Raw genomic sequence first — 17,332 nt, 5'->3', positions numbered from 1 at the left:
TACATTAAAAATTGCAGTCAATAAGTAATTTGTAGGCAAATAAGTGAACAAAAGTGCTCTTACCGGGTAGCGTCCATAGACTCTTGCTTTCACTTGTGCTGGGCGCTTAGTCTGCATCTGAACTGCAATGAGTCCAGCAGATGGAGTGGACATAGAGACAACAAGGCCTTCCACTGGATTTCCAGTAATCTCCTGATTGATTTCCATAGTCAGATCGGGCAGATTGACCTTTGCTGAGTTGGTGATGGAGGTATCCACATTTTCGTAACTTAAGATGATGGTGCTGTCATGGTTTCCCTCTACCACTGAATGTTTTACAGCCAGGACAGAGGCCATTTTGAATCCACCGGCTATGTTCACATTGGCACTGCCCTCAATCTTTCCAGTCAGAAGCTCACATTCAGAGGATGAGGAAGCATCAAGTTTCATGACAATGCCGTCCTGGTTAAGGATGCTGGCATCAGTTTTGAGAGTGAGCATTGCTGTTTTCATGGAGAAGTCATAGGTCAGATCACCCATTACTGGGATCTTAATGCTCTGAATTTTGGGCAGAGTGATTTTTGGGATTGTCAGCTTGCTAAGAGCAGATGGAACATGCAGAGCAGGCATTCTGATGAGACTGAAGTCAGGCACTGGAATGGTGAATGTAGACACTTCAACATTCATCACTGGGACTTTGTAGGCAGGGATTGTGATGGTTTTAGGCAATTCAATGCTGTATTTTTCATACTCTGCCTTTGCTTTGTCATAAGATGTAGCGAAGATGTCAGCAGCCTTATCCTTGCTGATGAGAACTTTCTTATGCAGAGTCTTGATGTTGGCATTAATGGTATTGATGACTGGATCCACATTAATATCAATCGTGATCACCTCAGGGTTCTTCATGTACTTTATCTTGGAGTTCATGTCAAATGTCTGCTGGGTTGTGGTGAGGAGATAGCTCAGGCCAGTGTCTTCCCACAGTGAGTAGTGTTCCACTCTTGGTGTCCTCATACCAAAAAATGGCACAGTCATTTCAGGAATGGTGATATATTCTTTCAGTACATCAAGATTTGCTTCTCCATTAATCTGGGAAAATATGTTAATTTCCCTCTCACCATTATCCATGGAGACGAAATGGGAGTATTTGTACTGGTTGAATCTAGCCAAACCTGTCCAGCTAGCTTGCTGCACTTCGGAGTTCAGGGTAAGAGAGATGTCATTCTGGAGATCCATCTTTCCGGACAGCTTGAATGGAAGGGCAACCTTGGCATTTCCCTTATTCTTGGTGTCAAGCGTAAGCTCATTAGGTGTGACCAAAGCAAGAGCAGAGCTTGAGAGAGTTCCCTCAACCTGTCCAACCAGCTCTGCATTGTGAGAGGCAGTGAAATCAATTTTCATGTCTTCAACCTTAGCCTGGAACTTCACCTCTGCAATGCTGCCCCTCATGAATGGTGTTTCTGTCTCAGCCTTGGCATCAACAATTATGTGGCGGAAAATGCAAATATCAGCAACCACATTTTGGTTAGCTTTGAAATTGGTGCAGCCTGTTGCTCCAGTGAAAGTCACTTTGGCTGTATGGAGATCCATGACCACCTCCATGTCACTCTTGTGGGTTGCCTCATCTGAGAAGTCCTGAACTGCATATTTTCCATTGGCCAGATTGTTAATGTTCAGATTGGCAGAACCGTCTTCAAGCAGGAAAACTGTCTTTTGACTCATTGATGCTTCACTGAAGATGTTGAGGGTTGGCATGTTGAGGTCATGTTTGTAGCTAGTCTCTACTGTGGCAGAGACTCTATTTTCCGTGGTAAAGAATGCATTATTGACAAGCTCTCCAGAATAGGGCTCAGTTGTGGCTCTTGCAGTAGTTTCAGCAGAAGCTCGGGCTGACAAGCCATCGAGATTCATTGTTCCCTTGTGGTCAAGTGTAAAAGATGACTGGTCAACCTTGATGTTCTCAGAGATCGACAGATGACTCATCTCGGGCGCAGCAAAATGTGCACTGGCATCCACAGTGAAGTCAAGGACTTTCAAGGTAGATGTGGCCTGTGAGTTAAGGTTCATTTTGAACTCTGGTGTGACTGATGTAGTGGTGGTGTTCTCCAGGTCAGCAGTGGTCCTGAGGTTGTAATGAGGTGAGATAACTCTGAACTCTCCGTAGAGCTTTCCAAAACAGGGAATCTTGCTCATATCTACCACTTTCTCTTTCAACTCCATAGTGAATGTGTCATAATCGAAAGATCTGATTTTCTCGACCATTCTCATGAAATAGTCACTCATGTCATCAATCAGCTGTTTGAAGTCAAAGGAATACAGTTCATTCACAAGCTCCTGAGCAGGTACCATAATCTTTTTGAGCAAAGGCTGGATGTCAATTGACCTGAGAGCAGCAAATGCAGACTGAATCTTTTCCCTCACCTGATACTGCTTCATGATTTCAACAACCTCATTCATGACAGCCTCAATCATCTTCTCAATCTCATAGTTGGAGAGGATCTCTTCTATTTTGCTGTAAATTACATTGAACTTGTTTGCAATGTTATACTTCTTGATCCAAGCCATGATAGTGTCTTTCATTGATTTCAGCGCATTCATGATTTTTTCAGTTGGGACCTTGGCTCTCAGGTTGGTCATGAAATTTTCCATTGAGTTGATAAACTTTCTCAGGTCTTCCACAAAGAGGTTGAAGTCAAAGTTGTCAATGACCTCCTTCAATTCTGATACTTTGTTCTGAAACTTGGCACTGATCTCATACCTTGTGTTGATGTCTTTCAGCATCTCAATGCTCTGGTCCATCAGCGTCATCATTGTGGCCTTTGCATTTTCAATGACTGCAGGCAGGTGCTCAATGAATGGGATCTGGATGAAGTGGCTGTCACTGTTCTTGTCATATTTCACAAATCCAGAGATGGCATAATCTTGACTGGCTTCACTGAAGAGGGTGGTGGAGACTGCTCCTTTCATCTCAATACCCATTCTCTCTGCGTTGTTATAGGCACCCATTTCTTGTTCAAAACTGTGGTCGTTTACACTGGATGTCATCTTCATTGTGACACTTTGCTCTTGGAGGCTCAGCATGCTGTTGAGCTTGTTGTCCATGTTGGTCTTGATAGTAGGTCTGCCTTCCAATTCATGACTGGTTGAGGCTCTGTACTCAAATGAATGCGTGAGGAGCAGTGGTTCTGCTTTCAGGAGGAACTTGCTGTACAGTTCGCCACTCTGCTGTCCATACAGATACATTGCACCATTTGAGTTGAAAATGGCATCAATGTTCAGAGTGAAGGGTTCAGCAACAGTTTTGATTGTGCTGTCCAGATGAAGAGATTGTGATTTGAAGTTGGCAACATTGTTGAACTTCATGGTCAGACCAGCAACCTCCATATCCGTGGCATGTGTCATTTGAGATCCCAGGAGTTTACCATTGGTATTGTACTTAGCAGATAGGACCATGTCAACAAATTTGATTTCATAGGTGTGCTTAAGCTCCTCCTCTGAGAAGACTCCCTTCATTGTTCCAGTCAGCTCCATGTTGTAGGGCTCTGCCTTGAACCGAGCATCATTTACAAAGTTAATCTCCATGATCTTCAGGTCATTTTTCATAGTAACTGAGGCTGTAAAACGCTCCATGTTAACTGTGATGTCATGCATGTAGGAGTTTCTCTGGTCAAGGAAGTTGTCAGTCTTGGACTGGAGGGTAAAAGATCTCAGTGTAAGAGACAGTGAGTGGGTATTTTCAGTCCTCATCTCATTGAAAGATCCAACCATGTTGTTGGAGAGGATCAAGCCATCTTCATTCACTCTGAGGTTCACTCTGTTCCTGGTGTTCATGTCAAAGAGATTACCCTTAAAGATGCTGTTGAAATAGACTTCTGAGCTTGCAATCTTTCCTTCAATGTTGAGCTCAGCTTTGTTCTCCTTAATGCCTCCTTTTGTGGTGAGAGACATGGTGGCACCATTAGTGTCAAATCCACCATGGAAAACATTCTCAAAGGTCATTGGGCTGTGCTGTGCAGTTGTTGTGCAGCTAGTGGTCAGGCCATTCATGTTCAGGGCCAAGGTTGCTTTGTGAGAGGCAAGGCTTGAAAAGATGTTAATGGAGGCATCAGCATTGAGCTCCAAGCCGGAAGGATTCATGGACCCAGTGAGCAGAGAGTAGGCACGGTTCACTGTATCATCAGCTTGATTCTCTATTCTGAGGCTGACCTGTGCTCCAGAGGCAGAGAACTCCACCTGGCTACGAAGCATTCTCTCAGCAGACTTGGTCACGGAGTCAGACTGGATGGTAAGCTTGACATCCTTGTAGCTAAGGCCAAATTTGGTGGTGTGCTTGATGGGGTCAGTGTTCATGTTGGTGTTAGACTCAACCATGAGTTCCTCATTTTCATATGATGCCTTGATCTTGTTTACAACCTTCAGGATTTCAGAGTTCACCCTCAGTGTACTCTCCAATCTTGCTTCCCTCTTCACTGGCTCAACAGAAAAGGTGTGGAGATAAGTGGTGCTAGCGGTCATGGGTCCGATGGACACACTTCCGTCTGTGTTGACATCTCCAGAGAGCATGTTTGAGTCTAGGTTGAACTGGTTAGTAACAGTCAGAGAAGTCTCCAGACCCAGAGGGGTAATGGCTTGCATGTTGTATCTTCCTGATGACATGACTTTTTCTGACACAGCAACAGTTTCCATCACATTAAAACTTGTACTCATGAGCTCGTGGTTCAGGGAAACATCCATGGTGAATTTCATAGTTTCATCTGCTGTGTCGGTAATTTCTGTAGCTCCTTTAAAACAGACAAATCAGTAAAATATTAATTAGTATCAACTATTATTTTCTTTCTGTTCTATTAAATAACAAATGTATACTTTTTATAATTTAAGAAAAGAATAAATATAAAATTACCCTCAGTTGTGAAAGAGAGAAGTTTGATTGGACTTTCAGCCATGACTTTGAATTTGGCCAAGTAGCTAGGAGACACTGCAGTGTTGTTGCCAGCAGAAACCTTTGTCTCCCAGTTATAGTAGTTGCTGTCGACCTTGGCAGATACTTCCACCATTCCCATCAGAGGCAGGGTGAGATCATATTCAGAAGGGATGGTAAAAGTTGGGATTTGGATCTCCTGTGGGGCAAAATCTACACCCAGCTGAGGCATAGAGATGTATGGTGAGGTGACTGTGGGAGGTATCCTTAGCTCCTCAGATGATTTGCCTCCAAGGGGCAGAGGGACACTGATGGTCAAACGGTCCTGGTTGAACCGGTAACTGAATGTGCTGTCACTGGTGAGAGGATGAAAACATTTGTTAAATTTAAAACAGACATTTAACTTGAGAGTAAATGTACTTATTTTATGATTCAATCAGGACAAAGCTGTAATTTTCTCATAATTCATATAAAAATGATGTAAATCCTAAATTGAACTTTTGAATGTGTTTTACTTACAGGTTCATGAATAGGTTGGCAGGCATGGAGGGCATTTCCACCATTGCTATATTGTTCCTCAGAGTCTCAACATAGGGAACATCAGTTGAGATCTTATCCATCCAGATATTGCTGGCCTGATGAAAGAACACCATGCTTTAGTCTTGAAGAACTTAATCTAAGTCAAGGTTTGGTAAATTAGTTAAAACGATTATATTATTTTCACCTCGAGTCCCTTGTTGAAGATATGGCGCAGTTTCATGTCAGTCTTGACAATCTGCTGGTCCATGACATCCTCCACAACCTGCCTGAGCCAGGCCTGGAGGGCATCAGTGTAAGGCACCAGGGTCTTAGTATCAGCATTCATGTTGGACATCAGCTGAACCTCAGCGAGGTCTTCACCTGAGATACAAAGCATTTAGCATTTTAATTTTACATTTGAAATTGTGTTTGGAAAAATCCCTGAAATTATCAGTGTTTGAAGTTCATTAGCAGTTTTTTTTAACAGACATACCATATTTGAATGTGATTGCCTGAATTGAGGAGGTCTCTGGGAGCTTGACATCACTTTTGATCTCCAATGTGACCAAGTCAGCATTGCTCATGGTAGCAGTGATGGCGGCATCAGTCTTGAGTGAGGGGACTAACAGTTGAACCTGCATCATGCCATCAGCCACGCCCCGAAGCCTGTGATGAATAAAAAACATGATCTAATCAATTCCTATATATAAAAAAACTTAAAGACTGTTAAATGAGTGCATGCGTGTGTTATAAAACCAAGCTGTAAGTCAGATATAATATTTATTGACAGTGTGTTTAAAGAAAGATAGTGCCTTGGATGACTTACTGGACACGACCAGTCAGAGAGAGCTGTGGGATGTTCTTATTGGTGATCTCGAGGATAAGGGATTGGCCTTTGTTATTGCTGTCAGTCATGCCAACCTTGACACCGGCCTCTAGATCAAAGTCAGGTATCTCCATTTGGGTGGTAAAGACATTCCTGTTCCTGTTGTATTTTAGGGTGGCTGTAGCCTCGGTAGACTGAGTGCCTAGTTGGAAAAAATATAACTTCATTAGTGATGTATGTAACCTTACGAAATTAAAGAGGGAAATGGCTCATAGAAAACCTTAAGTCGATTTTTTTTCTAAATATGACGCTCATACCCTCAGCTCTCAGGGTCATCTTCAATGAATCAACCTTCTGGCGGCCGTCCTTTCCTTCATTGAGGAGTTCATAGGCGATGGTGGCTGTGTACTCAGAGACCTCTTTGGTAGGCTTGATGTCTACAGCAAACCTAGGGGAAAAAGAACAAAGATTAAATCTGATTTGTTTTTTTATAACTCCTCTATGATATTGTTCTGTGTATCTAGAAAACCACAAAAGAACATTTCTAATATGGCATTTGTGTATCAAAATTACACCACCTTTACTTAGTTTTTATTCTTTACCAGTACATGTACAGACACAAATCCAACTAATAACACCACCTCAGCTTTTTGAATTTATTTCCCCCTCCATATTTGCCCTGCTATCACCATTACTTCTTAACTTTCAAAGTGAGACCACATTCTTTTATTCTCAAACAACAATCTCTATCAAACTGAAATACGTCCCATTACAAAGGCGAGGCACCATTAAACTGTCATTTCTTGTGACACAATAAATGATAATCGTTCAATATTATTACTTTGACAATATAATCAGTCTTCAAACTACAACTTACCCTGTCTCTCCATTCAGGGGGAAGTAAGGAACATCAGTCTTATCCCCAGTGTCAGCACGAAGTGTTTTGGTGCAGTATCTGACTCCAGAGAAGAGAGGGCTGCAGTTTTCTTCACCCAGACTGTGTGGGATCATTGCAGCACGACCCCCACCCACAATCATCACTCTATTGCTATTTCAAAGAAAGAACAGCAAAATCAGTCCCTGTTTTCTACTAATTTTGTTGAACATGCTGTAATAAAGATCACATGCAATGCACTATGGTGCCACATGTTGAAACACTGTAAACACCTTGATAGTGGCTTTGTTTTTATTGCTGGTGAGGTTTTAAGTACAACAAAAACACAACAAAATCAAATACAAACATTTGTCATCTACAACTAAAAATTAACAGAAAAGTAGTTAATCTATTAAATATAATTGATTAATTTATTTTATGTTATTTGTTACCTGATACTCAAGAGCTTTGTGGTGCCCTGTGGGGCAGGGATGGAGAGTTTGACCTCGTTCTGCTCCATGGTGATCTTGGCATTGAGTGCGCTCTCATGGTACATGTTGGTGTGCATCTCAACGGCAGAGACAACAAATTCAGGGACGTGGACTCCCATTTCGGTCACAAACTCAACTCCAACAGAGGGCATGAACAACAGTTCCTTCTGTGAACAAAACAGATCACATGAAATGAGGAAGGCTGCAGAGTCATGAAATATCAAATAATTCTTCTATCATCATAAAACTACTACTGAAATCTAAGACAACAGGAAATACTTCGGCCACTATTTAAAATGAATTATTATTAGCATAAATTTTAATAACACTTTGCAGGACATTTGACAGGATGTAAATTAATGAAAGGGCAGCAGCATAATCATGAAATCACAATTGACTTTTCTGGTGGAACACTGAGGATAGAATGAGGATAAAAGATGAAAAATTTACCATGTTTGGAGCCATGCGAAGGCCTCCCTTTGCACCAGGAGTAAAGGTACCAGACATAGCAAATGTCAAAGGCAAGCCAGATGCTGTTGGCAAGATGAATTTGTTGTCCATGAACATGTAATGGGCAAAGATCTCATTGTCAGTGCTGGACATCAGTTTAGCCATGACCTGAAAAAAAGAATAAACAGTCAATTTGAATGCTCTCTTGCTGTGGCAAAGAAAGAATTATAATTTTCTGGGCAGGTATTTTATTAAATGGATAAAAGGAATACAGAACAGTACCTGGGTAGGAATGATCCTCATGAAAATGTCTGCATACATCCTTGCGTTATCAGCAATAAACTTCAGTTCGCTGCCCTTGATGAAGCCAAGCTCAGCTCCCATGATCCTAAGGTAGGCCATTGACTCTGGGGACTCTTGACTCTGCAGATCTTTAACCAGCTTGTTGAAGTTGCGAACAATTTCTCTCATAAGATTTTCGGGAACCTTAGGAAAGATTTCCATTGAGTTCTTTTATTAGTGGTGATGGTATCAGCAGAAATTTATAAAATAACACAAACTGACAGTGTTTACAAGAAAGAATTAGACATTAAATATACCTTCTGTCCTTCTGATTTCAGGGGAGCAACCCATTTCTCAAGAACTTCTTTGATCTTAATTGGCATCTTATCCTCAGCCCAGTACAGAGCCTTGGACACGGTGTCTGGGAAGAATCCGTTCTTTCCAAACAAAGCATCAATGGTTGGCTCAAAGCCTTTTCCGTCCATGCCAACCTACCAGCAGAAAAAAGATAATTTGATTCAAAAACAGTTGAAAAACAGACTTTAACACAGTTAGGTGTGTTAAAGTCTGAATCTAGGACAAATACTAAGCTTACAAATGCTATTACGTTTAATTTCAGTGTCAGATGGGCAGGGTAGGCCAAACTGAAAAAAGCAGTACATAATAGGACACATTTTGTTTTCTACTGTTAGTATTAAAATGTTCTCTGCTTGTGTTACTTGAAACTGTAAAACTACATTTTGAAACAGCAAGAAATGACTGATTATTTTAACCTACAGTGTTACATACCTCCCAAAGATCCATGTTGTAACCAAAGGCTTTCAGGGTAGTTTCCAGCATGACCTCTCTGGGCAAGTGGCTACTGGGATCAAAGACAATGTTGCCCTGAATGTTGGCCTGCGTGCTTTCATGTGCCATGCCCAGCTTGTAGTTGCGAGACTTTGTGGTGTAGTCATTGTGTGTGGTGACATCAGTGTCCTGAAGGGCATCCATTATCTTCTCACCAAGCCTGAGGTAAAAATGAAAACAATTACTTAAATATAAATCTTTTGGTTGTTAAATCAGCATAGTATTTTCATGACTTAAAGCATGATTTAATTCAAATTGGCACTCCATTCTTACTTCTGGGTCTCTGAATCAGTGGAGGAAATGATGTTGTAGACGTGAGAGGTCACAAAGGCCTTGACCTGCACGTTCTGCTCCTGCTTAATCAGCTTCTTGACCATCTCAATGTCACTGTCCTGGGGATTCCTCATCAGAATCAGGTAGGCTGCCAGGCGCTTCTGCACAGCACCCTTGGGGTACTGGCAGACCCTCTGGAGATTAGAACGAACCTGGATAGAAAAACAAGAGTAACATGTTTGTCACTATGTTTTGAGAAACTCATCACTCTAAAACTGGGAAATGGGTAGTTTTTCCATGGAGGAGGATGTTAGTTACCTCATCTGTCACAGACATGCGTCTGAAAGCCTGGATGGCAGCCAGCTGCACAGACAGAGTAGTTGCAGGCTGTCTCATGCACTTCATCAAGATGTTCTTTATAGCAGGGTCAGCAGCCTCCATTGCATCTCCCATGTTTCCAACAACCTTTATGGAACAGTAAAGAAAATTAGAAATAAATATGGAATTGGAAATTGCCATAAAAGTTTATATTTTTAGAAGAGGTGTATCAGATCTATGTTCAAAGCTGGTCACCCACCCTCAAGGTCAGGAAGGTCAGATCTTTCTCCCCGGCACAGTCTGCGCCCAGAAGGGAAGCCATGAACTCAGAAACAGCAGTGATCTCAGGGGTGATTCTGCCCTCAGCCTGATACAGTCTAGTGACAAAGACAGACATTATTTACAACAGGAAGCACTACTCACTGCTACAGTATTGTGTAGGACTTTCTTCAGATTTTAAAAAGATGATAAATAGGTGTACTTACTTCCTGACTGCATTGCTCAGGGCATACATGATGGGCTTGCTCTGCTTGTACTGAGCCATTGCCAGCATGTCCTTGACCATGAGGCGGGAGGGGTTAGGCAGCAGTCCCAGGGCATAGACAGCGGCATCAACCTCAAGAGCAGCTTCATCAAAGGTCCTGAGAACCTTCAGCATGGCGCTGGTGCACTCTGGGGTGCCACACTGAGCCAGAGCTTGCCATGTCAGAGAGTTGGACATGTCCATCATCTCCTCAACAGCAGATCCTAGGACGTCAACCTTCAGGCCACGGAGCTCAGACACCAGCTTACGGAAGAGGCTGGCACGCTCTTGGCCCTGAGTGGTCTGTGACAGGGTGTTCAGCTCCTGCATTGTGGCAATGACAGCATCCTTGGTTTGCACAGGGGACTTGTCATCAGCAACATCCATGGGCAAGTACTTGAGGTTGGCCTCATCTGTACAGAATTACAACACAAACAGTGAATAAATGCAAGAACACATTTGAGATACTGAGAGTATTTTGATATTTTATAACATATTCTACAACACTCACTGCGGTCAAAGATTCTGTCATTGATCTTGGCAAACTCCCTCAGAGTCACAGTCTGCTTCACCAGAGTAGAAATTCCATATTCATTCCTGTTTGCAGAAGGGACAATTGCAACACATGAATAACATTAGGAAATAGTTACATTTGGCCAGTAATAATTTTATTTTATTTAAAATGTCTACATTTTGGCAAAACTGTTGAATAAATATGGGTCTGTGTTTAATTTTACACTGAAAGGCTCATACCCAGTCCAAAATAATTTATATAAATATACCAAATGTTAATATGTTTTAAAGGCATATATGGGTAAAGAAACCCACATTTCAAATTGTTAACCTTTGCTCTCTAGAATAGACACCCTCTGCCCACTTTAGACATAGATCACTTTGGAAGGCCAAAAGACCGAGTAAATCAAATACTCCTCTATGATTTTGTGGGTGCTTTGTTTTCACAAAACTTACTGGTGGGAGAGGGGCAGGAAGATGTGTTTCTCTGTGCAGGTTCCACTGGTCATGTGCTTCTTCTGGTTGTCAAACTGGTAGTTGCAAGTCTGGGTACTGCTAATCATCTTGGACAGAGGATAGTTCTGATGGGAGAAAGACAACAAGAAAACATCCATGTTTCGTTAGATTATAAGGAAGAGCAGACTGCTGAAAAACATCAGATTTAGCATAATTTGACTTTTATTTTTCTTAATTTTCTCTTGGCCTGCTTTGCTTTTTAGTGTTTTTGTCGATTTATACAGTGAAAAAATAATGCCCTGTAAAATATATGATTTAAGTAAGTGAAATGTTTTAAAGCATATCATCTTGGCTTTAGTTTGGTTGTTGCTTAAGCTCTTACCATGCCAGAGATGAGTGCCAGGGGACTGGTGTCCTGCCTGCGGGCCATGAACCAGTCACATTTGGAAAGATCTCTGCTGACAGTCACATCAGTGGCGATGTCCTCCCTGGAGTTGACGGTGAAGTCGGTGGAACAGACTCCATGCACAGTGGCCTGATAAAATTATGAGAGTATCATCAATATTGAGGAAATTGGAAACAATTCAAAGAAACACAGTTGCGACAGCTGGAGTGGTAAACGTGCTTTCTGTCATACAGCAATCTACCTGAATCAGATTATCAATTGATCTCAAAGATTACCCCCCCCCTATTATAAGATCAGATGATGCCATTAGCAAGATAAACTTATCTAGGACTTTGACCTGCAGCTGAAGATTGTCATTTTGAGAACATGCTGTCACAGGCGTGCATTTATCACCTCTGTCTAGGGCATCTTATCTATTCATTGTGCAACCTGTTTATCTTTTCATGAGTCTGCACCACAAACAGGATCAAGTTCTACTTGGCAACTCTGGCCTGAATTGATTGGTGACTGCATGCACTGATAAAACAAAAACAAGGCAATAAACAGGCAGGGGAGCAGTTTATACCATTTCTTTGTTCCTCTCCTCTTCCATTACTGGCACGATGAGAGCAGAGACGATTCCCCTCTTGATGTTCAAGATGTTGGCAGGCTCATCATCCTCAGGGAAGAGTTTGACATCAGTCTGTCCTTCCACTGTGATCTTCAAAGAGTTCCTGTTGACATGGACAGATGACCATCATTTACAACCTGATTTAGCCCACTTTTCTGACCATATAGACTTCAGTTTTCAAACCAAACAGTAGAGATGACTGCTTAATCTTTCCTGGAAAAATAAAGAAGTTACTTACTTGGCCATGGCAGCTTGGAAAGCTGTAGCTCCATCAGCAGGACGATACATTGGGTTCCCCTCTGCATCCACATCAACAATCTCACTCAGAGAGCACTCTGTTGTGCGGAGGATGAAGCTACAGGTCTGGGGCACATCAACCTCAACCTGTGTAGCAGATTAAATATTGTTTTTAGAACCACTGTTTTCTATTCAGGGTCAGAAGACTGTCATGTTTGCGGTAATGATCAGGGCTGTGAGACATACTTTGCAGGAGACTTTGGGGCCGCTCTTGTTGTCGGTGGCTCCGGTCACGCCGTTCAAGGTCTCAACTTCGTAGTCGTACACAAACCGCCTGAAGTTCTTGAATCTTTTGGCCACTAAAAAGTATTTGAAACATCATTTAGAAAATTGTAACATTAATGATTTAAACATTGTACATCCTTTTACACTGATATAAAAAATATCACAGGCTTTATATACATTTGTTTACTTTAAATTAATGGTAAAAACTAAAAGATCATCACAAATGATTACTGACAGCTGAGCTCATCATTAAGGATTCAGAGGTGGTGAATTACTTTCTTATAGTGATGTATTTATAAATCACACCTGAACATTACAGTAAGTAATGAAAATAACACAATGTCGACAATAAAGAAGTAACTTACAAAAGCACACTGGGGATTGTTCATCAACACTTCCCACATCTTGCTCTGTAAAAGATGAAAAAAATGTGTTTGCTTGACATTTCAAAAACCCACAGCCTGCTCAAAACTCCACTGAGAACATTATTCAGTTCAAATTACATTTACACTTCTGATTAACTCATTAGTGAGTGTTGTATTTGGCTTGTCAGTGATTTTAAAAACGATCCTGTCTTTAAGTAGCATGACAATTAATATAACAATAGTATGAAAAAACTATTTCTAAAAATATAAAACATGCTATTATATACTATTGTAGTTATGAATTTGTCACACACAAAACCTATATTTTAGAGAATGTACTTGCTTTTTTTAAATACTAAGAATTAACTTTTTTTCTCAAATATATTTAGTTTTTTAATACACCCTTAAATTCTATTAGCTTTAAAATAAAAATCATAATACTTACGGGCTAGTGTGTATGTGCCCAGAAGCAGCAAAAGGCAGAGCTTGGTACTCCCCATGATGGGATTAGTAAAGCTCCAGAAACCTTAAGGTAGGGAGTCCTCCTCTTTCAGTGAAGACTAATCTTGTGCTTCAGTCTTTTGGCTTTTATAGGTCTCCAGTCTTACTGTATGTGATAACCAGGACTTGCAAATGTGTTGCCCTGGTTCCAAAGTCTGAGCAGTCCTTGTGGCAGGCCAAAGGTAAAAACGTTTCACAAACTAAGACTTGTCTGTCAGCACTGGGTGAGGGTGGTCTGTGTGATAATGTTATGCTTATTCGGCTCTTGTTTTAGTATTTGGGGTTGTGTTCTTTAGACATGAAACCCATTTTGAAGTCAGTTTTGAATGCAGAAATTAATATAATAGTGTTTATCATGAAATAATAGATATCTATATCTACAAAAAAACTGCTCGAAATTACGTCACTGCCATATAACAGTTAATATAATCTCAATCACTAACCTTGGTTACTTGTTTGTAGTGCTCAAAGGGCAGTACACAAATAACCTAATTTGTTGGTATCTCCAAAGCAAGGGGATATATTTTACTTTTATTTTTAGCTTTGTGGGCCATTTAGTTTTTTATTCTGGATATTCAAAAGTATTATCTGTAAACTATAGTTTTGACTTTTCATGAGGTCTGATTTCTTGTTGTACACATATTCAACCTAATTAAAAGGAGACAAATACTAGGCAGTTTTTGATTTAAACCTTTTGAGCACAAAGGTTTTGTTAAAGTGCCCCTCAGACATCCACAAATACATAAAAGTCTCTTACAGAAAGTCAACCTTTGCCCCATGACCGCTGAACAATATGAATCATATTGACGCAGAATCGAAACCTGAGTCACTGGGTGCTTTTGTTACTTGTGTGTTGTGTGTTACCATTACATATTAGAGCATGTTTTAAAGTTGTATTGGCTATTTTATTCTGTATATCTATTTATATCTTATATGGGGCTGTGTCATACCATGTAGCTCAAAAGACTATAAATATTGTGCAAAAAAAAAAAAAATCAGATTTTGTCATGGTATTAACATTTTGTTACATTTTGTTGATTTAGTTAGTTCAGTTGAAAATTGGTGTCATATCACCTCTGTCTTAACATTGTTGGCTAACCTTTCACCTCCATAGGGAAGTATATGAAAGCTGTTTGATCAGGATTACAACAGAAGTGAACTCAAGATAAGTTAATCAGGAAGGGGAAGACAGTCAGATGTTGCATAAGAGTGAGTAAAAAAAAAAGAGCGCTGTGCACAATGATTATGTAGAGATGTAAAAGCATTTTCAATGTTGCTGTAAATTATTCAAAGACAGTCAAAAACAAGTTTATAAAGAGAGGTGGTTGCGAAAAATAAAATATCCTTGGATTCTATAGATATCCTGTAAAACTAAACAAACCTTTCTTCAATAATAAATCTTCAGCTTTTAATTAAATGAAACCAGTTTTGTAGAATAATCTATCATTAAAGTATACCTGGTTAGCACAAAAACACAGAAACAATTTTGGGGAACGTTAACACTTTCTGTCACATCAAAACATGATCCACCAATACAGATCAATAAAATGCCCAAATTAATTTTTTCCGCCCCTTTGCCTACTGTACTGCTGATCTCAAGTCAAAGTTCCCTCCGTGAAACTGATCTGCTGTACTTTTAACACAGGGATCACTCAGTGTTGTTATAAAAGGAGAGAGGACTCATGAAATCAATATGGTTCAATAGGTTACACATGACACCATTGTATGGCTACAGTCTACTAATCAGTGTCCTCAAAAGGTTCTCAGTGGTCCTCAAAACCAGTGTGGATGCAGCACTTCTGACTAGTAAGATCCAGGTGTCAAAAGAATGAATAGGGGAAAAAGAGATAATAATAGATGTTTAAAGAATAGGATAATGTGATCAGTTTGTTTGTTTGTTTTTTATATAAATTAGCACCTATAAAAAGGAGTTGAGGAAGATAATTGTTTAGGGCATAACTGATATAGCCAGCCTAAAATGCAGGTCATCTTAAACTCAATGAACTTTTATAAGGCCTGATTGCATCTTGCTTGTAATCTGGATTTGTACCACTCTGGACCCTTACAAGATTAGTTGGAGGCAGACCAATCATTGCTTTAAGTGTGCTCAGCAAACTGAACTCACCTCTGTAATTGTGGTGATAGTCTTGCTTTGCTGATGCAGTGGGAGTCATAACTATGCTGGACTTGGTACAAATGAGAGATAAGATGCATCTGACTGAAAAAGAGACAATGGCAACCAGAAGAGATAAAATTATGAATCATACTGTATGTTCAGATCATTACTGGATAGAGCTTTGAAAGTTAAAAGGAGGTAAAATACATACATGAATAAACAAGCTTTAATGAAAGAAACTTCAGTCTAATTTTAGCTTAGTTCTTTTTTTAGAGTTCTTTTTATAAGTGAGAGATGCAGTTATAATTCAGTGTATTGTTTTAACAGTGGAACTGTGTTTTATGTTTCCTTTAATGAGGGATCTTGTAGGCCTACAATACCTAGAGAACTCAATGAATCGTCATGAAACTTCTGGCTTAAAACATAGTTTAGGTAGGCCAATGCCTAGAGCAGCAATGATAAATAATTTAATTGATTAGTTGCCAATTAACCAACTGCCAACAAATTTGATAGTTGATTCATCTTTTGGAAATTTTTTAAGAAGAAAACTTATAAATTCTCTTGTTCCAGCTTCTTAAATGTGAATATTTTCTGGTTTCTTTAGTCCTCTATGACAGGAAACTGAGTATCTTTGGGTTGTGGACTGTTGGTTGTGACATTTGAGGATGTCATCTTGGGCTTTGGGAAACAGTGATCAACGTTTTTCACCATTTTCTGACATTTTGTTAATGTCGTAATGTTATTAGTAACACATGTGCTTTTCCTACTGTGACGAGTTGAAATGTCTGCTGTGAAACAGGTCTATTATATAGCCCCATGGACGCGTAATCTCAAGAGCTCCATCCCAATCAGGGCAGTGTTTTTAAAGAATTGATAACACAAGAAGTTAATCTTGATGTATTGTAGCATTCTGCAGTTTGCATTGGCAGAAGTTACACTCTTAGAAGTAAGGGTTCCTAAAGGGTTCTTCTTGAAGGGCTGAGGTTCTACCCCGAACCATTTGCTTCTGAAAAACCCTTTTTCGAAGAAAGAGCTCTACAAGGATTCTTTGTAAGACTTTGAGTTACAGTAAGATCCTTTTGATCCAAAGAACCTTTTTGGAAGAAAGAATTCTTCAAGGATTGTTGAAAGCATGGGTATGAGAAGATCCTCACCCAAAAATATTCAAATGTTTACCCATGTTTCAAATAGTATTTTTAAATGTACATGTATCTGGAATCCCCTTCATCAATGCATTTTACCATCATTTCATGCCATACAATAGTTAATTGCGTACCTATATTGAACAGACACTATGTTAAGATCTTTTTTGATATTGTTTTTTTAATATGTAATTTCTAATTCATGATGTACAACACTTAAGTGGTGCTTTTATAAAGAGTGGCTAAGAATATAGTGCATATATATAATATAGCTGCATGATGTGCTCTCTGGTGGGAAGATCATGTCTTGAACCCTCAGTCTTCAAAATAGCACTGCTGTGCTCTCACCTACTGAGCCACCATGTTAGTTTTGTTTTGACCATTTTAACTACAACCTCT

At 40.0% G+C, this 17,332-nt stretch overlaps 1 protein-coding gene across 1 annotated transcript in view; it reads right to left on the bottom strand.

Moving 5' to 3' along the window:
* The window catches only part of LOC137169908 (apolipoprotein B-100-like), a 41,631-nt gene extending 27,860 nt beyond the window's left edge, over positions 1 to 13,771 (bottom strand). The window contains 25 exon segments of the mRNA XM_067573321.1: positions 64 to 4,760; positions 4,880 to 5,253; positions 5,417 to 5,532; positions 5,622 to 5,797; positions 5,910 to 6,082; positions 6,243 to 6,444; positions 6,560 to 6,690; positions 7,120 to 7,290; positions 7,569 to 7,774; positions 8,058 to 8,225; positions 8,340 to 8,543; positions 8,657 to 8,830; positions 9,129 to 9,348; positions 9,462 to 9,673; positions 9,780 to 9,926; positions 10,039 to 10,156; positions 10,265 to 10,715; positions 10,814 to 10,899; positions 11,272 to 11,396; positions 11,654 to 11,806; positions 12,243 to 12,390; positions 12,526 to 12,671; positions 12,771 to 12,883; positions 13,175 to 13,219; positions 13,620 to 13,771. Of these exon segments, the coding sequence (XP_067429422.1) occupies positions 64 to 4,760; positions 4,880 to 5,253; positions 5,417 to 5,532; positions 5,622 to 5,797; positions 5,910 to 6,082; positions 6,243 to 6,444; positions 6,560 to 6,690; positions 7,120 to 7,290; positions 7,569 to 7,774; positions 8,058 to 8,225; positions 8,340 to 8,543; positions 8,657 to 8,830; positions 9,129 to 9,348; positions 9,462 to 9,673; positions 9,780 to 9,926; positions 10,039 to 10,156; positions 10,265 to 10,715; positions 10,814 to 10,899; positions 11,272 to 11,396; positions 11,654 to 11,806; positions 12,243 to 12,390; positions 12,526 to 12,671; positions 12,771 to 12,883; positions 13,175 to 13,219; positions 13,620 to 13,674 (8,811 nt within the window). The 5' untranslated portion in view covers positions 13,675 to 13,771.
* Positions 13,772 to 17,332: the final 3,561 nt, after the last annotated feature.

The sequence above is a fragment of the Thunnus thynnus genome, chromosome 18 (assembly GCF_963924715.1).
Source record: "Thunnus thynnus chromosome 18, fThuThy2.1, whole genome shotgun sequence".
Classification (NCBI taxonomy): Eukaryota; Metazoa; Chordata; class Actinopteri; order Scombriformes; family Scombridae; genus Thunnus; species Thunnus thynnus.
This window is presented reverse-complemented; position numbering and strand designations above follow the sequence as displayed.